Source organism: Triticum urartu, chromosome 1A (assembly GCF_056163025.1).
Source record: "Triticum urartu cultivar PI428250 chromosome 1A, HENAU_Tu73, whole genome shotgun sequence".
Taxonomy (NCBI): domain Eukaryota; kingdom Viridiplantae; phylum Streptophyta; class Magnoliopsida; order Poales; family Poaceae; genus Triticum; species Triticum urartu.
The window spans coordinates 357304398-357330212 of record NC_141873.1 but is presented as its reverse complement, the minus strand read 5'-3'; the positions used below and the strand labels follow the sequence as shown (position 1 = coordinate 357330212).

Sequence of the window (25815 nt, the reverse complement as noted above, 5' to 3'; positions counted from 1 at the left end):
GAATATTGAGCCTTCATTCATGTTGAAGGTCTTTGCAACTTTAGGCCAGTGCCTGTGGATGATTGACCGTCCATCCTTCGACCTCTTCAGGAACACTTCAATATTGAACCGTGGGTGTTGTATGAAAACTTTCCTCGCATCCTGACCACAGAGGTGGTTTGAGAGGTAATCATCAGTGAACCCTGAAAGCAAGGATGTGCATAAATATCTTCTCTATATTGGAAACGGGTCAAAGGGATAAAAAAGGCAAGGTATAATAGTTAGTACCATCTTGTAAACCTCAGTGCTTCCCATTGTTTCCTTACAACACATATAAGGTAGTTAGTCATCAGGTTAAGTAAGGGTTCGCATGCTATCAGTAAAATATGTTGATGAAAAATAAGCACATTGCAGATTCATCATATTAATTCAAGCCACATGGAAAACCCATTTATCCAAACCAAGCATGATTAAGAACTAAGAAATATAGCACTTGTATATGTTTCTCGTGTATTAAGTGCAGGCAAATTCGATTTATTCCTCACATGGTATACAATAAGAGAATGCAGCCACAACAATTGAACATCGCATTGCAGAATTGAACCAATCAGTTAACTAAACACCAACAAATGAACCAAACGTTAACTGAGCACCACATTGCACAATATAACATACTCCTAATAGAAGATCAGACATTTAACCAAACCAAGCATGCTTAACAACTTAGAAATATAGCAATTGTTTTTGTTTCTCATGTATTTAGTACAGCCAAATTCAATTTATTCCTCACATGGTATACAATAAGAGAATGCAGCCACAACAATTGAACATCGCATTGCAGAATTGAACCAAGCAGTTAACTAAACACCACAACAAATGAACCAAACGTTAACTGAGCACCACATTGCACAATATAACATACTCCTAATAGAAGATCAGACAGTTAACCAAACCAAGCATGCTTAACAACTTGGAAATATAGCAAATGTATTTGATTCTCATGTATTTAGTACAACCAAATTTGATTTATTCCTCACATGGTATACAATAAGAGAATGCAACCACAACAATTGAACATCCCATTGCAGAATTGAACCAAGCAGTTAACTAAACACCACAACAAGTGAACCAAGCCACAACAAATGAACCAAGCAGTTAACTAAACACCAATTGAACAATATAACATACTCCTAATAGAAGATCAGACAATTAACCAAACCAAGCATACTTAACAACTTGGAAATATTGCACCTTGAAGAATTGAACACCACATTTGCAGAATTGAACCAAGCAGTTAATTGAACACCACATTGCAAGACATATAGAACATATACACTATAGCAGAAGATTGCATGGTAAAAGTAGATAGCACAATTCACTAGAATTTGTTAAGGAAAGGCAGTAGCTAGCAAACTAAGCATGGGTCCTTATAGTGAGCTAATAAGACAAGCTACTCCTCATTGTCGGTGATATCGATGACGATTGGCTCCTTGGACATGGAAGAGGGCGAGGCCTCTGCATCATGGGTGCCCTCGTTGTAGTGGTGAGTTGCTTGAGCCGCTCCGGGCACCAACCTGCTGGCTCTTGAGATGAGGTAAGCACATGCATGCTGAGAAAACACCTCGAAGTCTTCGTCGAAGGCACCGACGGTGGCCTCGAGAAAACACCATGAACTATCGTTTAAAGCAGCCAACCGCATCGCGGCGTTGGCACACGAGGTGTCAACGGTGGCCTCGATGGCGAGGTGCTCTTCCAAGATCTGGGGTCGGCACAAATGGCAGCCATCGCAACCTCATCCGCACGTGCGACCGCGATTTGCTTCTCCGCTGCCAAATGCTCCTTGAGGTCTTGGCTATACTGCGTGCGCCATGGCTTAGGCCAGTGCTTATTTGGTGGAGGGGTCGGTGATTTGGGTGGAAGGTGTCGCGCTCGCGTCGGCGGTCGGGGCATGTGGGTTGTGGAAGGAGGAGAAAGATGGGGGTCGGATGTGGATTACCTGCCTGGATAGGTGAGGCCGAGCAGCGTGAAGGAGGGTCACCGGCGAGGAGGCGGCGGCGCTGCAAGCAAGGAGTGAAGGTTTCAACTTGGAAAGGAATGCGGAAAGGGGGGATGTGGCTTTTGGTAAGGGGGAGGGTGCACAAAGTTCCATCAGACACGGTCCCTTATTCAGACACGGTCCGAAGATATTTTGTGCTGCATCTCACACGGTTGGTTATAATAAACTGTGTGGGATCTACTTGATTTTTCGCCTTGATTTGAATTACATAATGGGGCCACAGCGGCCATGGACGGTGTTTGAATTGCTAGACCTTTTATCTGGAGTGATCATAAAAGAATTGGAATTATTCAGGGTTCGTTTGGACATTTTTAGGCATTAAGTGAGTTTTCAATGCATTTATGTGCATAATTCAAATTTGAACTACATGCACATGCTCCAGTGCATATAAATTGGTTGAAAAATTAAATCTTTGTCCTTGAGTGCATGCTTAGGTTCCATGCAAGAAATGGGAATGAATGTCAAGCACTATGCCACCGTCACTTGGCCGCAAACATTGAGATACCAGGTTTTAAAATTCTAGTAAATCCAAAACTCGTCTGAAATTCATGAAACTTGGCATGCTATCATGGAGCGGCATCAACATGCCGTGGTTAAGTTTTTGTCCCATTTGGGGCAGGTTTGGGTATATGCTTCTCATAAATCAGAGCTTCTCACAACAAGCATGATGGTTTCAGTAGGGAACGCTCCAACTTTGGGGACGAAACGATATCCATTGCCTCTAATTGCTTTCAAATTTTTTCTCGTGTCAACATAGAACAACAGGAGTGTTGTGTTATTTTTTGTGATTTTTCGGGGTTTGTTTGGACATTTTTATGCATTAAGTGAGTTTTCAATGCATTTATGTGCATAATTCAAATTTGAACTACATGCACATGCTCCGGTGCATATAAATTGGTTGAAAAATTTAATCTTTGTCCTTGGGTGCATGCTTAGGTTACATGCAAGAAATGGGAATGAATGTCAAGCACTATGCCACCGTCACTTGGCCGCAAACATTGAGATACCAGGTTTTAAAATTCTAGTAAATCCAAAACTCGTCTGAAATTCATGAAACTTGGCATGCTATCATGGAGCGGCATCAACATGCCGTGGTTAAGTTTTTGTCCCATTTGGGGCAGGTTTGGGTATATGCTTCTCATAAATCAGAGCTTCTCACAACAAGCATGATGGTTTCAGTAGGGAACGCCCCAACTTTGGGGGCGAAACGATATCCATTGCCTCTAATTGCTTTCAATTTTTTTATCGTGTCAACATAGAACAACATGAGTGTTGTGTTATTTTTTTTGTTATTTTTCGGGGTTCGTTTGGACATTTTTATGCATTAAGTGAGTTTTCAATGCATTTATGTGCATAATCCAAATTTGAACTACATGCACATGCTCCGGTGCATATAACTTAGTTGAAAAATCAAATCTTTGGTCCTTGGGTGCATGCTTAGGTCCCGTGCAAGAAATGGGAATGAATATCAAGCATCGTGCCACCGTCACTCAGCCGCAAACATTGAGATACCTGGTTTTTAAATCCTAGTAAATCCAAAACTCGTCTGAAATTCATGAAACTTGGCGTGCTATCATGGAGCGGCATCAACATGTCGTGGTAAAGTTTTTGTCCCATTTGGGGTAGGTTTGGGTATATGCTTCTCACAAACTAGATCTTCTCACAACAAGCATGATAGTTTCGGTAGGGAATGCCCCAAATTTGGGGGTGAAACTATATCCATTGCCTCTAATTGCTATCAAATTTTTTCTCGTGTCAACATAGAACAACAGGAGTTTTGTGTTATTTTTTGTGATTTTTGGGGTTCGTTTGGACATTTTTATGCATTAAGTGAGTTTTCAATGCATTTATGTGCATAATTCAAATTTGAACTACATGCACATGCTCCGGTGCATATAAATTGGTTGAAAATCAAATCTTTGGTCCTTGGGTGCATGCTTAGGTCCCATGCAAGAAATGGGAATGAATGTCAAGCACCGTGCCACCGTCACTCGGCCGCAAACATTGAGATACCTGGTTTTTAAATTCTAGTAAATCCAAAACTCGTCTGAAATTCATGAAACTTGGCATGCTATCATGGAGCGGCATCAACATGCCATGGTAAAGTTTTTATCCCAATTGGGGCAGGTTTGGGTATATGCTTCTCATAAATGAGAGCTTCTCACAACAAGCATGATGGTTTTAGTAGGGAACGCCTCAACTTTGGGGGCGAAACGATGTCCATTGCCTCTTATTGCTTTCAATTTTTTTCTCGTGTCAACATGCATAGAACAACAAGAGTGTTGTGTTATTTTTGTGATTTTCAGGGTTCGTTTGGACATTTTTATGCATTAAGTGAGTTTTCAATGCATTTATGTGCACAATTCAAATTTGAACTACATGCACATGCTCCAATGCATATAAATTGGTTGAAAAATCAAATCTTTGGTCCTTGGGTGCATGCTTTCGTCCCATGCAAGAAATGGAAATGAATGTCAAACGCCTTGCCACCATCACTCGGCCGCAAACATTGAGATACCTGGTTTTTAAATTGTATTAAATCCAAAACTCGTCTGAAATTCATGAAAAACTTGGCATGCTATCATGGAGGGGCATCAACATGCCGTGGTAAAGTTTTTGTCCCATTTGGGGCAGGTTTGGGTATATGCTTCTCATAAACCAGAGCTTCTCACAACAAGCATGATGGTTTCAGATAGAACACCCGTATGCAAAGTGAGAGCAGGATTTGTGCATCTCTTGAACACAAACGGTTCTTTTGGATGCCCCGTGTGAATCACTAGCGGGGCGGCGCAATACTATTCGATTTGACAGCGGGCGACGCAGTTCCTGATACGGCTTTAATGCAGACGAGGGAGAGGGTAGCGGTTCCCGAAGTGTTGAATGGCCAATGATGCATCCTCGTTCAATTAGCATCGTGTGAATGCATGAGGGAAGTAATGGGAGGACTGGGAAAAGAGGCAGCACGATGTGAATGCAACGCAGTTTGCACTCATATAAAGGCGCCCCTCCATTCCAATGCATCTACCACATCGTACGCACCTAAGCATTTGCCTAAGCACCTACACTAATAAGCGCAAAAGTGCCCACTCCAGACCCATGGCGGTGATGCGCGCGAGCAGCCAGCGGCTGTGCCAGATGGTCCACGACGTCGGCCTGCGGCATGGCACAGTGGATCGTCTCCATACGGTGTTGGCAACCGGCTGGTGGATGGCCGCCATCGACGCCAGCTACGACTCTCAGTTGGACCAGATGATCGTTCGCAGCACCAACAGGTTCACCCTCGTCAAGAAGCTCGTGGACGACATCGCCATACTCCTCCAGCCCACGCGCCGGGCTCCTTATTGCCTGCCACCCTAATCGGCCTCCATGGTTGGAACCTCTTTGAAGCACTGGTGGCCCTGCGACTGCCCGTCGACGCCATGAAGAATGTCCACCTGGAGGTCGCGCTCGCCGCGAGGCGCCTCGCCCTGCAAGAAACCATCGACCTACACATCCATGTGTACGAACAAATCGTGTACATAGGTATCTACAAGGCCAGTGAGGACGCTACGACATTGGCCTTCTTCAGCCGGCTGGAAGCCTTGGATGCCTTAGTTGAGAAGCACCTTGACCTCGCCACACAAGCTGCCGCTCCTTAGCCGCCGGTCGGTGGCCCGACCGGTGCACTGAGTTGAGGAGGAGGAGGTCATACGTTGATGGATGCATCTTTCTTCTTGCCTCCTATAACCACCACTGTGATTGCATCATCGTGGCCTTAATTCTTATTTTGCTATTGCATTCTCGTTCCAGTCAATACAGACATGTGCGATCCCTTTGCTCAATACAGACATGTCCATTCCAGTCTTATTTTGATTGGCTTGAATGAAGGTCTATCCCGCCGTTAGGCACCGCAGCGCGTTGTGCTCGTCGTTAGGCGCCGCGGCGCGCTCTACTCACGTCCGTCGGCGCGCTCGGCTTGTGGACAGCTTTTCCTTGCGTGTTCAACTGCTATATGCATATATATATATATATATATATATATATATATATATATATATATATATATATATATATATATATATATATGGTTGCTCGCGGTTGAGGCGACCGCGGAGCGCTCTGCTCGCGTCCCTCCGCGCACGCTCTGCCAACGGTTGGGCGTGCACACGATCACGTCAGGGGGCCCGTATGCATGCGGTTGCGCCGCACATGTTGCCGTGCGATGCAGTTACGTGCGGCACGCTGGAGTTACGCGCTGCAAATTAGAACTGCCATCAGGGCCTGCCGATATTCCTGGCCGTTCGGCTTCCCCTTTAATTCCCGCGGCCATTATAACCTTAGTCTCTTCAACCTTTCGATCGCGCCCCACAGCACAACAAGCACACCCACGACGACACATAGAGAGGGGATGTCCGGCGGCGCTCCAATGGAGTTCGACGAGGATAGAGTGGAGACCCACGCGAGGGAGACAGATCTCTCGGTGGTGTACACTATCGACCCGGCCGTGGTGGACGACTACATCAACAGCTTTGAGCAGTTGCTTGCTGGAGACAAGTATAAGGTGGTCGGCATCGACCTCCAGTACATCGCCGGTCGTCCCGGCATAGATCAGAAGGTTGCCGTCGCCCAGTTGTGCATGCGCCATCATGTCCTCATCTACCACTACTGCATGGCCACAGAGCCTTGCGACCGTTTCAACAGGTTTGTCAATAGCACCGACTACAAGTTCACCATGGTGGATACCAAAGACGATGTAAAAGCGCTCAGTGTTACGGGCTTGGCCTGCAAGAACCTTGTCGAAATCCATGACCACTACAGGTTCTGGGGCAGCACGAAGCAGGACTCCCTGGTCGAACTCGCCTCGTCCATCATCGACCTCTACTACGAAAAGATGAAGCAGGATGCCCAGAGAACAAGTCCCGTATCCTGGCACAAGGCCTGGATGCGGCAACTGGATGAACCTCACCTCAGGTTTGCGGCCAAGAGCGTGTACACATGCTATGAGATGCATAGGCGGATCGTTGACATGAGGAAGTGCCTCGTTACCCAAATCGACGAGTCCGGGTCGAGCCACAAGAAGAGCAAGCGTCACAAGAAGTAGATGATGATCAGATGATCGTTTATGCTAGTTAATCATGCATGTAATATATAGTTTACTTTATTGGTGTGTGTGGAAATGTCATGTGTAGTAGCCACCTATGTAATTATGCATGTAATAGTTTACTTTGGTGTGTGCAAATGACATGGTTGTAGTAGCCAACTATGTAAGTGGTTGTTTAATTTGGTTATGCAAGCATGTCCTTATAAGTGTGTGTGTGTGTGTATATGTTGTTGTTCTGTATGCAATCCCATCGCACAACACACACATCTTATTAGCAGCAACCGTCTATGTTCTTATCGGTCTTCAGACACATTTTCTGATTACAGACCTGTTTGCCGCATATCACACATATCTTGTTAAGTTGAACCGTTTCTGTTCTCATGTCTCAACACAAATAGTTCATCCGAGTGAACCGCATGCCGTATATCGCACACACCTTTGATCTGGCTGACTGTTTCTTTTATGTTTCCTAATCACAAACAGTTCATCCGAGTGAACTGTATGATGTGTATCACACACACCTCCATCTGGCTGCCCGTTTCTTTTGTTCCTCCTCATCGCAAACAGTTCATTGAACTCAACCGTATGCCCTTCATCGCACACGCAACTAATACCTGAACCGTGTTTGATGCATCCGTCATCGCAAACGTTTTACACATTTCTGACGGTTTTCATATAGCACCGTTTGCGATTATGGCATCGCACACAGTTTCTCGAAGGGCCTCTGATCGTAGTGTCGCGTTAGCAGCATCCTGCAGTAGTGTATTCTCTCTCTTTGATCTTCAATACAATGTTCACCTCGATGTTCTTGGAGATCTATTCGATGTAATCTTCTTTTGCGGTGCGTTTGTTAAGATCCGATAAATTATGGGTTTATGATCAGATTATCTATGAATATTAATTTGGTTTGGCCAACTAGATTGGTTTTTCTTGCAATGGGAGAGGTGCTTTGTAGTGTGTTCAGTCTTGCGGTGCGTATTCCGAGTGAGAGAAAGGGACTTGACATGTATTTGTATTACTGCCATTAAGGATAAAAGGATGGGGTTTGTTCATAATGATTGGACCTATCCCTCTACATCATGGCATCTTGCTTAAGGCGTTACTCTGTTCTTGTTAACTTAATACACTAGATGCATGCTAAATAGCGGTCGATGTGTGGAGTAATAGTAGTAGATGCAGGCAGGAGATGGTCTACTTGTCACGGACATGATGCCTATATACATGATCATCTATACCAATATAAAAAGACCCAAAGGGGCAGATCCAACTGATCTCGGCCATCGAACTAAGTCAATCCAACGACCCAGACTGCTCCAATGGCGAGTGTTAAACGTGTTTAACGTGCAATTAATATCATACCAAATATTGCACTAATCACAGGATTGACATAGAAATAATGGCATACCTAACATCCACGTGCAATTAATATATTACCTAAATATTAACGTGCGTTGCACGTGCGCATTTACTAGTTGCCTTAGATATCGTCATAACTATGCACTTTCTATCAGTTGCTCAACAATAATTTGTTTACCCACAGTATGCTTTCTTTCAAGAGAGAAGCCTCTAGTAAAAACTATGGCCCCCGGGTCTATCTTTTATCATATTATTTTTAGATCTATAAAATCAAAAACACAAAAAATACCTTGCGGCAATTTATTTACTTTTATTTTATTTGGCACTTTTACTTATCTTTTATATCTATCACTACCTGATCTCATCCTTGCAAGTAACCGTGAAGGGATTGACAACCCCTTTATCGCGTTGGGTGCAAGTGTTTGTTTGTTTGTGTAGGTGAAATTATTGGAGACTTGTGTGTTCCTCCTACTGGATTGATACCTTTGTTCTCAACTGAAGGAAATACTAATCTCTACTTTATTGCATCACCCTTTCCTGTTCGAGGAAAAAATCAATGCAAGCTCAAGAAGTAGCATCCATCGCTGTAGATCAATGGCTCGCAATATGTTCAGCTTAGCCCCTATGCTAGAGAAAGAAAAGTTGGCCGCTAATGGTGAAACTATGCGGATTGGATCCGGAACCCGAGATTTGTTCTTAGGAGTGCTAAGAAGGAGTATGTGCTGGATCAACCCCTGGGTGATGCTCCTACAAAGGATGCAACACCAAAAGAAGTTGCTGATTACGGTACTCGTAGTGATGACTGTGATTTAGTCCATTGCCCTCATGTTAACTTGCATGTATCCTGAACTACAGAAGCGTTTTGAACGATCTGATACTCAATTGATAATTGGGTCATTGGAAGTTCTGTACAAGAAGAAGGCAAGGACTGAGCGTTTTAAATTAATGAAGGCCTTGATTGAATGCAATATGAAAGAGGGTTCCTCAATGAGTGAGCATATAGTAAAGCTTGCTGGCTATGTTGATAGACTGGCTTCTCTGGAATTTGGAATTCCTCCGATACTCAGTACAGATATTTTGCTTGCTTCACTTTGTCTATCTTATGATGGTTTCATCATGAATTACAACATGAATGGGATGGAGAAAAGTGCAAACGAGTTGTTTGCTATGCTCAAAACTGCGGAAACTGAAATGCAGAAGAACAAACATAGTTGATGGTCAATAAGACCACCAGTTTCAGGAAGAAGGGCAAGTCCAATAATAAGAAATCTACAGAAGCCAGTAAGACCGAGTCTTAAAAGAAGAACAAGGGCAGAGCCTCTAAAGAGCCTGAATGTTTCTACTACAAGCAGAAGGAACACTGGAAGCATAACTGCAAGAAATATTTGGCAGATAAGAAGAATGGTTCTTTCAGTAAAGGTATAATCGTTATAAAAAGTTAATGTTATACTACTTGTAAAATTCTGTATGTCATGAGTATTTGATACTAATCGGTTGCTCCCATTTTGCAAAACCGATGTAGGGACTACAAAGAGCTCACAAGGAGAGAAGAAATAAAGTCGTGATATAAATCGGGAATGGTGATGGGTCGCTACTCGGAGACCATCAGAGTTATCCCTTTAGTTTATCTTCAAGATTTATCTTAGACTTGAAATAATAGTTATTTTGATTTGGAGTTATGTAATACATTATCCAATGGATTATGTCATGGATATTCTTATAAGTTTTAAACAATAATTGTTTGGATTATTATAAGAATATGTTTTTGATTAAACCTCTATTTTGTGATGGTTTATTCATGATGAATCTTGAATTTTGAGATCTATAACATTAAAGCTAAACATCTTGAAAAGACTAAATAAACTAGTTGTGTGTGGCACTGCTTTGTTACATCGGATCTTCATAGAGATGAAGTATAAAAATATTTTAAACTGACTGAATACATTGAGATGTATAAAGTCCGATGAATATAGGTGTGGTGAATATTTACACTCCATCAATGTTATGAGTAAATATTATTTACTTGATAAAACATAAGGACTGGAATATTTGAAATAGTTCAAAGAAATTCAGGATAAAGATATAATATCATTATGAGGGAAGATAAAAGGGTTCTTCTTTCATGAAGAAATATATCTAAGCCATAAGTTTAGCAAGCAATTGAATAATTGTGGAATTATTATTACCGATCTGCTCTTATTTTTTTGCGTATTTATAGATGAAACAACATAATATTCACTAAATAGATGTACCATCTAAATGTCTGATAAAACTATAAAGAGTTATAGAATATTTCAGACCAATGCTTGATTGCAGGTTTTGTGTTCCTCTCACAAAAATCAAAGGACAAAAAGTTTGTCAGAAAATAAATATTTTTCGAGAAAATCTTTGCTCGTTAAAGGAGTAAGTGAGAGGATAATACAACTTATTAAGATTACTGAATCTCTGGCTTAAATTGTAACAAGATTAAAACAAATGTTCTGGACGATTAGCTCCGGACAGCGAAGCGTTGCCGGGTCGTGAAGGTTGCATGCTTGCAACCAAGTAGAAATGTCGTGCTTTTGGTCTTCAGTTCGAGGGACTGTTCATGGGCTGTTCGTGGGATCATCCATCAACGGTTTGAGGGACTCCAAGTATAATCTAGACCAACACGTTCTTCATCGTTGCAACTCGGTGACGGTAACGATCGTGATCCCAACCCATTATGCATCTTCATATTGATCTTGGGTGTGTGCAAGGGCGAATTTTTTGTTTCCTACTATGTTGCCCAACAACTAGGTCATCAAAGTTCACCGAAAAACTTGAGCACAGCTCGGGTGTGGACGAACTCAGCGTTCCGGTGCTCCTCGACGGTGGCGAGGTGGTCGGACGGACGCGGACGGCAACGACAGGGCTCCCGGTGGTCCTAGTTGGCGCTGGGGTGGACGGAGTCGATGGTGCGGGGCTTCCGGAGTTGCAGACAACATCAAGAAGCTTCGGGTTTGGACCCGGTGGTCGTTCCCGTGTGCCTGAGGATGAATGGATGGGTCAGGAAGATGCACGTGATCACGACGATCAAGATGGACAAGATGCACATCCAAATGGATGGCGGAGCTCACCGGTCTCCGATGAAGGTGGTGTTCCAGGCGGCAAACCTCGCGTCGAAGATGTCCAGAGGACTCGCTGGAGTGTGGTGGATACGGTGATGGTGGCTGGCCTCGAGGGTGGCTACAGTGGCCGGAATTTAGTGGTTAGGGTTGCAGTCAGTGCGGCAATGGCGAGCTCGCGGCAGAGCAGCCTGCCGGGAAAGGCGAGTGAGAGCGAAGGGGTTTGAGAGAGTGAGGGGAGAGCTATTTATTTGACATGGCTGCTAGGCTCGGGGCGGCCGGAGTGCGCGAGTGGGAGATCATGGGCGCGGGCGTGCTCTGGTTCGTGCTCGGGTTCGACCGGGGTTCGGCATCAGTTGTGGGAGGTTAGGGAGAGAGCTGACGCATGGTGCCCGCGCGTCGGTGAGAGAAGAGAGAGAGAGAGAGAGAGAGAGAGAGAGAGAGTGGGCGCACGCGGCCTGGTTGACTAGTTGGCTGGGCCTTCTTTTCTTTTCCATTTTCTGTTTCTGCCGTCTGTTGTCATTTTTCAAATCTGAATTTAAATTTTCTTCAAAAGAGAAAGTGTTTCTAAATTACCCCGGTAATATTCGTGACTAGATGAACATTTCCCCAAGGGTTTCTCACAAATTGCAATTTGCCAAATTAACTAATGTGCCCATTTGCAAAGTTGTTTTTATTTCTTTTTGTGTTTTATTTATTATCTCCAGAATTTTACTTATAGTTTAATTGCACAAATTATACTATTTTCAAACCCTGGTCCACTCAAAATAAATAGGGCAAAACATAACCCTAGATGCAAGTTTTTTCTGAAAATCATTTTTAGGGTGAGGCCTCCATGGCTTCTAATTAAATTCAAATGGTAGTTTGAATTCAAATGTTGTCCTTGTTAGCCTCAAAAGCCAAATATGCAAGGAAATCATGGATGCATATGCTTCTAATTTCACAACCAAAATTTAGGAGAAATTTGGGTTGTGACAGGAAGGGAGGAGGCAGAGCTGGCGGCCGGAGGGTGGGAGGTAGAGATGGCGGCGGAAGAGGGTGGGGAGCCATGGCCGGGAAGAGGAGAGGGTCGTGAGTGCGGGAGAATGCACGCAACTAGGTCTCCGCAACTAGAGCGGCTTCCTTTTATACGCCAACAAATGAAATGACGAAATGCCCTGGTGGGGGCATCAAATTTACAATTAGTTGCAATTGATTTTTTTTTTGAGAACGTTGCGATTGAAAATTTATCCAAAGGCCAAGGCGATCGGGCGATGATCTGTTTGCTTACAGCAAACCAGCCCGAGAACGGACGGCCAGGATCGCACAGGAAAAATGATCCGACGGGGTAACGTGAATCTAACAATGGGGTGAATAAATGAGGAGATGATTAAAAAAAACAGATTTGGGTCGTGCAAACAGAGGGTGCCCGTGAGCCGCGACGACCGACGTCGACACGACCATCGTAATCGCGCCGCTCCCACATACCACCTCGCCGGCATCCCTGAATTCTCCCGTCCGCCCATCAGATCTCACCGCCGTCGTCACCCCTGCTCATCGCCGTATGGTCTCATCCCAAATCTGAAGCAGCAGCCATGTCAGCCGGCACCGCTACGCCGGGACTCGTTGTCACCGCCACCGATCCCATCCGCTCTTTCCTCTCCTCCGCCGCCGGCTCCCCCGACCTCTCCGACGACCTCCGGGGTCTGGCCTCCGCCCTCTCTTCTGAGCGGGCCGTCCCCTACCGCTCCATCCGCGCCATCTGGTGCGCCGACTGCTCCCGCGGCCGCCCACCTCTCAGACAGCTCTTGCAAGGCGCTCAATTCGTGCTGTCCAGTCCCAAGCCCCGCGAGAAGGTGAGTTGCAGCCACGGCGACACCCGTGGTCCGAGTTGGTGAGGTTTAGCCAGATATAAGTTTTTGATTTGGCTGTGCCCGTGCAGAGCGATGAGCTCAAGGCGAGGCTGGAGAAGCTCCGGGAGATGCAGGAGAGGAAGGAGTACGCCGAGCTCGTCAAGGATGTCGCGCCTAAGGAGGACAACACCGAACCCTTCTCCTCTTACAAGGATCAGCTAGGATTCGGTACGAATACTCATATTCATGCTTTCTCCTAAACTGGATGTGCATTGTTTGGTTTGGAAACAAAACTGAGCCCTCATATATAAGCCTGATTGCCAATGCAACAATATGATGCACAATTTTTAGAACTGAGACAATGCAAATAGGTTTCCATGTGGGAATAAAACTTAGATGAATCACTAGTGTTAGCAAGCATCAGAAATTCAGAACTACTCCCTCCGTTCCTAAATATAATTCCATATTGTTGCATCAGCACGGAAGTATGTAGTCCATATTGGAATCTCTAAAAAGACTTATATTTAGGAACGGAGGGAGTAGCAACGACAGGGGCTGAGACCCCAGAACAGGTTCCAAACAACAGGAAGCTTATCTTCAAAGATAGCTCACAGAGTCATTGGCTTAACAGAACAAAACCTACACAGTTTTACTGGATTCCTCCAAAACACATAGGAGAAATCGCAGCCTTCAGATTTCTTCATCACTGTTCACCCTCCATCCCATTTCAGCCATGGGATCATCGTTCTTCATCCTCGCATGGCACAGGACACTTCATTCACCACCTGCTTGAACAGCCTGGCTCCCAACTTGAGCTCCTCTTGGGTTCCTTGCCCTGCAAAATAGATCATGCCGATAGCCAAGGCCTATTTTTTTCTAGTACTCCCTCCGTCCCAAAATAAGTGTCTCAACTTTGTACTAACTCTAGTACAAAGTTGTACTAAGCTTGAGACACTTATTTTGGGATGGAGGGAGTACTAATTACATGCATCATTATACGTTTTCTAGATAGATCATAGGATTGCTGCAGTTCCAACCATAACCAGCCCTTTCTCATTCAATTACATGCATCATTATACGTTTTCTAGATAGATCATAGGATTGCTGCAGTTCCAACCATAACCAGCCCTTTCTCATTCTTTGCTAATTGAACGAGCCAAGCCAGTTATCAAACAAATGAACAGTGTATCATGGCTTAGAGGCGAATGCAAAAGCTTAGCAGACGACAGTTCTTATCAGCGCCAGTAAGCATACAATTTGTTTCACTAAATAGGAGGTGCTAGCTGCTACACAAAGGATAAACTGATGGCTTATTATTCAACACTTCAATTGCCCATGGCTTGGCTTGTGATGTAGCACAAAATAGCGTGACACTAAATTGTGCGTGTAGATGTCCTGACCTTTCACGGTACATGCAAAACAACAACGAACAACGGCAGCAATAGTCGCAGGAAAAATAGACCTAGAAGAACAAACCTTCAGATCAAACGAAAGTAAGAAGCCGAAGGAGAAGACTTGCACCGACACTGATACAAGATCAGACGCATGCACAGTAGCAACGAATCCCTAGGATTTACAAGAACACATCCTTGGTGCCTCCCAATGTGAAGCGTTTTCTGGTAGTTTATTCAACTCAACTCAAAACTCCAAAAACTGATCTCCTGGGACAAGACTGACGACCCTTTTTTATCTCCGACTCACACCAGGTGCAAGGGCCAAAAAAAATCTAACCGACTTAAAAGCTGAGGTTGCTAACAGAACTTCTATTCTAAGTAGTACTCTTTAATTAGGAAACTAATTAATCTATCCAGCCACGTTGATCACATAAGCCTAATTTAGACTAAAAAGACTATTTGTTTGCTTGCACTCTTGGACTGCTCCATCATCAGACATAAAAAGTAGTTCCAATATTAATTCACTGTGTCCTTCTTTGGTTCAATTGGTGAAACCTCAAACCAAAATGAGCCAAGCTGTAACATGTTCGAAAGATTATAACCAGCATCCGGTATACTTGCATCAAAACAAATGGTCTTGCTTATCTTCTGTTCAACACTTGCAAAGTAAACTTGCAGTACTTTGCACGGGAAAGATAATAGCTGCATTGGTGGACTCAGCTTGCATACATACATGTATGCAATCTGTAATTGTAGGATTACATTTGTGAGATTGCTATTTTATTGTGAGATCGATATTTTACCGCCTAGTACTCCCTCTAAAGAAATATAGGAGTGTTTAGATCACTACTTTAGTGATCTAAACACTCTTATATTTCTTTACAGAGGGAGTACCTTCTACTCAATCTTTGCAAGCACAATGAAATATTGAGATTTCATCTGTTCCCTTCCCGGTTGGTAGGACCAGGATGTTACCCTTTATACATGAAATTTGATCCAAGTTTTGGGATTTTCGAGTGAGCAATGCCCGACTATGTTTTAGTAGTTAGAAGTATCTTATTCTCCTTAGCGCACTATGATGTTTACTCCTGAGCTTAGACTGCAAGGGGTTAATGTTATGTTTCATTTGTTGATGGGATGTTTCCCCAATTTCAGGTCTGCATGTTGTGGTCATAATGTTCACGGGTTATTTGGTGGGGTTTGCTACTTTCAAAGCTCTGTTCAGCAACAGTCCTGTCATGGTAAGTCAAGAGTACCTAGTTGCTTGTTCTTCCATTATGGAACTCCGTAGGGTAATTTTTGTGCTAGCGGTGTGGCTTTACTCATACTGCATTTGACCCATCCTGCAAGGCACTACTATGGTGCAGAAGGCTGCTTTACGTAGTAAAACATCTAAATATAACAAGTGCGGCCTTGGTATTATATTTCAGAATGCTGCTGGAGGCATCTTAGGAGTGGTGGGTGGCATGCTGATGGAAACAGTTCTTTTCATCATCAGATCATCCAGTAAAGAGTTGTCGTCTTCGGTTCCAAGATCCAAGAAGCTTCAGTAGACACTGATCCGCTTTGATTTTTCATGTGTACTTTACCTTGCGAAACATTAGTATGTGAAGTTCTGGATCGATCAGATGTATGTAAGGAAATATAGTTGATTATCGAAGGTATTGAATGGGAGATTATGTTTGCAGGGCTTGCATTTACCTGGATACTAAGATACCAAGGTTTCTTGTTGAGCGCCTTATTCCAAAGTGCTATTGTGAGCTCGAGCTCACATGCTCCCGGAGATGAACATTAAAATCCAAAAAATAATAAAAATATTCAAAAAAAATCTGATTTTTTTGTCAAGAAACATTGATTATTTTTCTACACGCGTGGAAATTTTCGTGATGGAATCACGTTTGTGGATGTCTCAGCAAAAAAATATCGATGCTCCAAAATGCTTCCAAAAACACTTCTTTTTAGAGTATCGATTTTGTTATTTTTGCCAGCACCTGCACAAATGTGATTTCATCATGAAAATTTGCATGCGCGTAGAAAAATCATCAATGTTTCTTGACAAAAAAATTGATTTTTTTTGGATTTTTTACTATTTTTTCAAATTTTATTGTTCATCCAAGAGCATGTGGGCTCGAGCTCACATACTTCATGTCCCACCTTATTGGTCTATATATATTGTGCACAAAGGCCAAGTCAGAAACGTGCATTTCTGATTCGTGAATTTCTAATGATCGCCATGTCCTACATGCTGGATCCATGTAGGAGTGAGAGTTGCAAAGGAGAGATAAAGCGGGCAAAATCGAGAAATTTGTGAGGTCACTTTGCTTCACAAGAAGCAGATGCAAGGCTCTCGAGTTGTACTTCTCGAAATTCCGCTATGTTTATTATCTGTGTGATGTTCTCAGAATCAAGCTTTCTTTCGAAAAGCCAAAGACAAGCTCTATCTTAATCTCTTTTCTCTTTTCGAGAGCAAAGCCCAAAACAAATCAAAATGCAATCTCCTAAGGGTTGTATGGGTGTGTTCGGATGGTAGCAGTATTTAACCTACGAACTTTTTGGTTATGATAAAAAGTTGTCTATGTTTAATTGGTTGCCAATTCTGTATCATGTCAATGGCTCAATGACCTTTCTTGTTAATTCTGACCAATGCATGAGCAATCTACGAGCTAACCTCTAAGCGTCGTTTAGACTGGTCATAGTAAAAGTAACTTAGCAAGTAACATAACACACCTCAAGAAAAATTTACTTACATGACATGTATTTAATGAGGAGAGAGATGGTTGAAGTAACATAATATGTTACTGTAACATAACACATCCCAAGGCAAAATGAGTCTACATCTTAATAAATGATGGCTTGCATGACATCACATATATGTTACTCTTCACTATGAAGGTAGTAACATAGACTAGTAACATAAGCATGTTACTAGTCTAAGTTACTCCCCACTATGACCAGCCTTAAGCGACAAAGGAAAAAACGATATTTAGGTGACTGAGGCAAAATGGCTGTTTGGCTGCGTGTGCTTAACTCACTTATATTTCATATAAGAGCAATTGTTATGGACTCGTCATAGTGTTTTAAAGATTGTGCCAAACATAGAGTCGTCATAATACAGGTTTTGTATTTTTTTTAGACAAAATACGGCTTTTATATTTGCCTAGCAAGTAGGCCCACATATTATTGGGCCATACGTTCTTTCTATCCTATTTACAACAATTTGAATCAAACAATGAGCATAATTCAACAAATATTATTACGAACCGTTAATCTGAATACAACAAATGATTTAACTCAGCAAATAATCCGATCAAATAAATTGTTCAGGTACAAATAAATGAATATTAAAGTAATTTAAACACAATATCTCTCAGCCAGCTGTTAATGATGCTCAATGAGATCGTTCTTAAGCTCATGATGGGAAGCCCGGTGTTCAATCTTTTGGTATGCATCAACAAATGCTTGAATGTGTTTTGTGCGTGTGCGATGCCTGCCGATTGTCACGATATCTTCATAGTAAATTGAGCCTCGCATATCCCTCTCATCCTCTATGATCATGTTATGTAGGCTCACGTAAGTGTCGTGGTATTTGCCAAGTCATCCTTGTTACAGAAACGAGTTGGTGCCCAAATAATTGCAATACTCCAAATGCCGTCTCAATGTCTTCAATATGAGATTCTTGCATCTTCGCAAAATGCTTATGTTTACTGCTCTCAAAACTAAAAATTGTCTTCACGAATGTTGACCAAAAGATGGATATATGCCATCGGCTAGATAGTAGTCTTGGTTATAACAATGGTCATTCGACGTGAAGTTGCAAGGTGGAAAAGTACCACAAGCTAGTCTTGCAAACAGATGGGATATCTGTAAGACATCGATGTCGTTGTGTGATCCATGCAATCTAAAGTAGCAGTGTCATATCCAAAGATCTTTGGAGGCAACAACATCAAAAATTATGGTTGGATCCTTGCAATGCCTGGCGGATTGGGCATGCCAAGCTACATGTAAATTCTTTCAATTCCAGTGCATACAGCCGACACCCCCTAAAAATCCCAGGCTAACCTTTTGCCTAATGCATCGCTAGAAGCATGGCCATGTCCTCGACATAGGGTGCTCGCAGATACCCCGGTCCATAAACACGCATCATAGTTTCAGCAGACACTTTAGTGTACTTAATGATTGTATCTTCAGCCATTCGAAGAGGATCATCCCATGAATATGCAGGAGAGCCATATGCAAGCATCCGAAGTGTCACAACCACCTTCTGAAAAGAGGAAAACCCTAGGAGACTGGTGACATTTCTCCGTCGTTAAAACAAAGGTTCAGCGCATGCATGTTGTGGCCAATTCAACATAACAACCTTTGTTCATGCGGGAGCATTGCCGAAATATATAAGGTGGGAAGGTACAACCCAACAAAGTAGTCATACATGAGACGCTCGTGGCTGACGTATCTGTTCCGGCTGAATGTTGCATGACCAACCTATGATTTTGGACGCTTTCTTTTCCTTTCTGTTGTTGCTATCTACTCCCTCCGTTTCTAAATATTTGTCTTTCTAGACATTTCAAATGACTACTACATACGGATGTATGTAGACATGTTTTAGAGTGTAGATTCACTCATTTTGCTTCGTATGTAGTCACTTATTGAAATGCCTAGAAAGACAAGTATTTAGGAACGGAGGGAGTATTCCGCAACTATCATTATTACTTTGTCTTCTTCGTTGTCCATCATTTCACTCTCAGACTCGTAGCTCGCATCCTGTGATGAATCATGAAAAAATGTTAGCTCCATCATCGGACCATTTACACATAATGCCCATTATTTGTCATCTTCGCAACTATATGAGCCGCCGAACTACATCTACAAGGAAAGGATGAGAAAAATTACCTTTGAGATCGCGTGGCCGGATGGCAGAAAGAAAGGTGCAGAGATATAGTCAATCATAGGAGGTCCGTGAACGGTTCAACAAAGATGACTAGGTCCAAATCGCGGCGGTTCGGGTGGCGAAACAACCAACACGACTTAAGCCCTAGAGAAAAAAAGAGAGAGCTCCCGCGAGCGTCTAGGCGTTCTGGCGGCGACGGAGTCCCAGAGGGAGTGAATGGCGGCGGGGTTGCCGGCGCTATCTGCGGAGGAGGAGGGAGGAGAGGGTGCGGGGGTGGGCCGAATCGGAGGCATCTTCAGCGCGGAGGAGTGGAGAGAAATTAAGGCGAGATCGAAGCAAATCCTGCGGACTGCCGCGGACCGGAAGAGCTGCCTGGGAAGATTGAAGAAGAGGGCGGAGGAAATCTTGGGCGGATCCTCAGGTGAGCCTGCTTCTAATTATGGAAGAGGATTGTCGGATCCCTTCTGTCCAGGAGAGGTGATTCTGCCATCTGTAGAATTTAGGGATAGAATTAAAAAGGAAAAGGAGATAGGAAAGAAAGAGGATTCGTTGTTGATCTCTACTGGTTATGGGAGGATCCCAAATTTCTAGGATTTAACGTTGTTTCAGTTGAGGGGCGCGATTCAGGGGCTGGATGAAAATCGGGGGGCTGTTTCTCGCCATTTTTTCAGTTACCAGAGAGAAGTTAGTGGGGAGTGGATTTGGAAACGGACAAATCATAGTTATTTGCTCATAATTGTGTGCTTCAATTTCGTAATTACCTTAGCAATAGACATGGAAGAGGGCTATTTCTTCCTTAGGAGGTCGTGCCTTTGTTCTTCACAGGAAGCAGTAGCAGAGAGGGGCTCGGGTCTTCTCTCCTTTGTTCAGATAGCGTGTCCCATGGAGAACAAGAGTGCTGCTAAGGGGGTTTGTGGGGAGAGAGATACACAGGGGGTGGTGAGTACTGGAGAAGAGATGGAATCGGCGGCGGTGGTGAGGACTCGTGTGACGGCCAGGGGGGACGACCCCCTTCTTGGCCGTACGGTGGCGGAGCACAAGGGGAAGTTGGCTATGAGACGCTTCCGAGGTGAGGCTCCTCCTCTTGTCATCGACATGGAGGCTGCTAGGAGGGCCGTCTTTGGCTTCCTGGTAGTTGGACGCTTCTTGGCACCTTTCTAGATGAACCCTCGGGCCATCGTTGACGAGCTCCGAAACTCCGGGGCGTGGCGGCTTCAGGGTACGGCCACCGTCCAAGAGGTGGCCAGCGAGGACGGACGCTTTGTCCTCAATTTCTCTTCTGAGGGGGATCGACGGTTTGTGCTCAAGGCACAACCATGGCACTATAATTGGGACGGCATCATCTTCGCCGAGTTCGACGGTAGGGGCGAATTCGACCCGGAGATCGATCTTGGGTTCATGCCCATTTGGGCCCAGGTTCGTGATGTCTCTTTCGAGCTCAAGGCGGAGAGTATGGGATGGACTTTTGGGGATCAGTTGGGGGAAGTGGTGGATGTGTCGCACCGTAATCATGTCATAGTTGAAAAATTCTTGCGAGTGCGTGTGGGTATCTTGCTGCACAAGCCGCTCAAGAGCATTATAGAGTTCACCCCGTTAGGAAGCTCCAAGAAAATTAGATATGATGTCCAGTATGAAAAACTACCTCAATATTGTGAGTGTTGTGGGCTTATAGGTCATACTTCCGAGCGTTTTTGTAGTATTCCAAAAGAAAAGAGTGTAGCTATCTACCCAAGAAAATCTTAGTGTAGATGCTTACTGGAAGGGTCAAAGGTCACACAAGAGAGAGGTTATCTTACGAGGTTTACCTAGAGGTGAGCAGTCTTCGTTCATCGCACCCGACAACAAAAACAAATCAAAGGCTATGGAGGGTGTCGTCGTCAGAGTGGCTAAGGCGGCGAGTGTGCTCACTGTATCCGACAAGGACGAGAATGTAGCGCCAAAGGCGGCCCAGCCTAGTTTCCCGCTCGGCCAGGAGGGCCGGGCTTCGGGGGAGCTCCTAACTGGCGCTTTAAGCGCCGCCGAGGTAAACCGGCGCGCACGCGCGGTGCCTAGCGGGCCGGCCCACCACGAGGAATCTGTACTATTTAACCCTTGCTGGAAAAACAAACGCAAACAAAAAATTCCGTGCACACGAGGAATCGAACCCGCCACCCATAGAGTAATACTCCGCCATGGCAGCCAGTAGACCAGACACGACGTTTTGTTTGCTACCAGGAATCTGTACTATTTAACCCATTCAATACTGCAGATAACATATATATGCTGTATAGATTTTTTTAAATACAAATTCCGAAAAAGAACTCATAAATAGTGCAGATTGAAAAAAGTTCATTGATGTGGAAAAAGGTTCATCCGTATAGAAAAAAGTTCACAAAATTGAAAAATAGTTCATCGAATTTGAAAAAAGTTCATCAAAATTGAAAATAGTTCATTGAATTTGAAAAAAGTTCATTGAATTTGAAAAAAGTTCATCAAATTTAAAGAAAAAGTTCATTGAATTTTAAAAAAAGTTCATTGAATTTTAAAAAGTTCATCAAAATTTTAAAAAGCTCGTTGATTCTGACAAAAAAGTTCATCGGATTTGCAAAAAGTTCATCGATGGTGAAAAAAGTTCACGAATTCAGAAAAGGTTCACAAAAAGAAGTTCATCAATGTGGAAAAAAGTTGATCGATTTCAAAAAAAGTTCATCACATTTTGAAAGGAGTTCATTGATTTTCAAAAAAAGTTCATCGGATTTGAAAAAAGATTCACAAAAAATGTTCGTGAACTCGAGAAAAGTTCGCGAAATTGAAAAAAGAAAAAAACAGAAGAAAACTGGCCAAAACAAACAGAATCACGTCAGTTAATTGAAGAACAATAAAAGATGCTATTAATCATAAAATGGACGCGGTCCCTGTTGGTTAGCGTGGTTGACGTATTGTACGGAACCTGTTTGGTGGAGGGTTCGAATCTCCTCTTTGCACTATTTTTGAAACATTTTACAAAAAAGGGAAGAAAAGAGTAAGGCGGGTCGGCCCAGGTGCGAAACGTGGGTGTGCGCCCGATTGCACATACAACAGTAACGGGCGCAGAGGGCGCCGTTTAGGAAATGCCGGGCTTCGGAGGCTCCTTCATCGACTCCTATCGGTGCTGCGCTCGGTCAGGAGGGCCGGGCTGCAGTGCCAAAGGCGGCCCAGCCTAGTTTCCCGCTCAGCCAGGAGGGCCGGGCGTCGGAGGCTCCTTCATCGACTCTTGTCGGTGCTGCGCTCGGTCAGGAGGGCCGGGTTGCAGCGCCGAAGGCATCTACTGGCCTTGGCCAGGAGGGCCAAGGGCTGGCGTCCCTGATGCTCACCCAATCGGGTGTGATGTTTGGTCAGGAGGGGATGCAGCCAGGGGGTTTCAGCACCTCCAAGTCTGCTGTACCAGCTGCTGTTCACCGGCAGAAAACCGCTGACCAGGAGGGCCAAGGGCTCACGGGCGGGCCTCCTGCCAGGTGTGCTGGAGGCCCTGCCGGGGGTTGTTGCTGCGAGGCTCTCAGCATCTGTGGTGGCGGTTGACGCTACGGATGAAAATGTGTTGTTGAAATTTAGTGCTAATAAGAATCATAGGCAGGGCCAGCTAAAGAGGATGGGGAAGAAAGAGAAAAAGGGAAGGTGTGAGAGCGCGGAAGATGCTCGTAGGATAGTAATAGGTAAAAAAAGAGAACACATACACGACGCTCCATGCACAGGAAGTGACTTGGAGTTTTCTTTTGAGAAAGAGATGGATAGTTATGAGCATTTACTATACGGCGACGTGAGTGTTTCTTCGAAACGAGTGTGTACTGGTAGAGTAGAAAGAGTGAAGGATGTTTATGGTGTTGTGACACATGTCGCGAAGGAGTTAGAAGAGAAGGAGGAGGAGTATGTGCAACAGAGAGAGGAGTCAGTTGGTGAAGAGAAGGAAGAAACTGGCGCATCGGCAGCCTTTGAGGAGGAGGTCCGCCGGGCCAAATGAAAATCCTATGATGGAACTGCCGTGGTATGCTCTCCCCCACGGCAGTTTATGAGCTCATGGAGCTCCAAGGACGGGTGAACCCAAAGATAGTTTTTCTATCTAAATCGCATTTAAATAAAATAAAGGCTGACGAGCTATGTTGTAAATTAGGTTTTAATTTCATGTTTTTATCAGAGAGTGATGGTAAGGCTGGTGGTCTTGTATTATATTATCAGAACGAGAATAAAGTTGAATTGAACTACTTGTCTTCGTATTTTATTGATGTAATATTTATGAATGAGAATAATGTGGATTGGTGCTTTACGCAGTTTTATGGTCATCCGGCCTGGAACGAAAAACATTTATCTTGGTCCGACCTACGCACTTTACATTCTAATGCCTCCGTGGGTTGTTCTTGGTGATTTTAATGAAGTTATGTATTCTCATGAAAAGGATGGAGGTAACCCAAGACCAAATGCAATGATGCAAGAATTTCAGAATTGTTTGGGAGATTGTGGGTTATATGATCTGGGATATGTCCGCGACTGTTTCACTTGGAGGAGAGGGGAGATTAGGGAGAGACTTGATAGGGTTGTATGCAATGTTGAATGGTCAAATAAGTTCCCAAAGGCGGGCATCATCAATGAGGAGCATGTGCATTCTGATCATCGTCCCTTAATCCTTGACACAGAATATTATGGTGAGAATATTTTCAATAGCCCAAAAATCTGTGTGAAGCAATTTGAGGCTAGATGGCTTAAGGAAGAGATGGTGGGAGAAATTGTGCGAACAGCATGGGAAAAGGCCAAACTAGCGGGTGTTGATCCGTCTCTTGCGGCACGTACACATGCAGTGCAGGCTGATTTACACACCCGGGACCGAGAGACTCTAAAAGGACCAAAAAGAAGGATAAGTAAATTAAAAAAAGAGCTGGAAAAGTTGAGGCGGGGATCAATGAATGCGGAATCTCGCTCTCGCCAGAAGGAAGCCCTTGTTCTCATCGAGAATTTGTTAGATCAAGAGGAAATTTTTTGGCTACAGAGAGGAAGAGCAAACTGGTTGATGCATGGAGATCGTAATACATCTTTTTTTTGTTGGAAATATGCCCTAGAGGCAATAATAAAAGCATTATTATTATATTTCCTTGTTCATGATAATTGTCTTTATTCATGCTATAATTGTATTATCCGGAAATCGTAATACATGTGTGAATAACAGACACCAACATGTCCCTAGTAAGCCTCTAGTTGACTAGCTCGTTGATCAACAGATAGTCATGGTTTCCTGACTATGGACATTGGATGTCATTGATAACGAGATCACATCATTAGGAGAATGATGTGATGGACAAGACTCAATCCTAAACATAGCATAAGATCGTATAGTTCGTTTGCTAGAGTTTTCCAATGTCAAAGTATCTTTTCCTTGGACCATGAGATCATGTAACTCCCGGATACCGTAGGAGTGCTTTGGGTATACCAAACGTCACAACGTAACTGGGTGACTATAAAGGTAGACTACGGGTATCTCCGAAAGTGTCTGTTGGGTGACATGGATCAAGACTGGGATTTGTCACTCCGTATGACGGAGAGGTATCACCGGGCCCACTCGGTAATGCATCATCATAATGAGCTCAAAGTGACCAAGTGTCTGGTCACGGGATCATGCATTACGGTACGAGTAAAGTGACTTGCCGGTAACGAGATTGAACGAGGTATTGGGATACCGACGATCGAATCTCGGGCAAGTAACATATCGATTGACAAAGGGAATTGCATACGGGGTTGATTGAATCCTCGACATCGTGGTTCATCCGATGAGATCATCGTGGAGCATGTGGGAGCCAACATGGGTATCCAGATCCCGCTGTTGGTTATTGACTGGAGAGTCGTCTCGGTCATGTCTGCTTGTCTCCCGAACCCGTAGGGTCTACACACTTAAGGTTCGGTGACGCTAGGGTTGTGAAGATATGTATATGCAGAAACCCGAATGTTGTTCGGAGTCCCGGATGAGATCTCGGACGTTACGAGGAGTTCCGGAATGGTCCGGAGGTAAAGAATTATATATAGGAAGTGCTGTTTCGGGCATCGGGACAAGTTTCGGGGTTATCGGTATTGTACCGGGACCACCGAAAGGGTCCCGGGGGTCCACCGGGTGGGGCCACCTATCCTGGAGGGCCCCATGGGCTGAAA

At 44.0% G+C, this 25815-nt stretch overlaps 1 protein-coding gene and 2 pseudogenes across 1 annotated transcript; all 3 read left to right on the top strand.

Moving 5' to 3' along the window:
- The first annotated feature begins 12942 nt into the window (after positions 1 to 12942).
- On the top strand, positions 12943 to 16470 carry LOC125511354 (ER-based factor for assembly of V-ATPase). The gene is made up of 4 exons (XM_048676704.2): positions 12943 to 13392; positions 13479 to 13617; positions 15939 to 16024; positions 16214 to 16470. The coding sequence occupies exons 1-4, from the start codon at positions 13132 to 13134 to the stop codon at positions 16334 to 16336; spliced, it is 609 nt and encodes a 202-aa protein (XP_048532661.1). The 5' UTR covers positions 12943 to 13131; the 3' UTR covers positions 16337 to 16470.
- A 3414-nt stretch (positions 16471 to 19884) lies between these two features.
- Positions 19885 to 21477, top strand: LOC147991220 (uncharacterized; annotated as a pseudogene).
- Positions 21478 to 22992: 1515 nt separating this feature from the next.
- On the top strand, positions 22993 to 23945 carry LOC147991219 (uncharacterized; annotated as a pseudogene).
- Positions 23946 to 25815: the final 1870 nt, after the last annotated feature.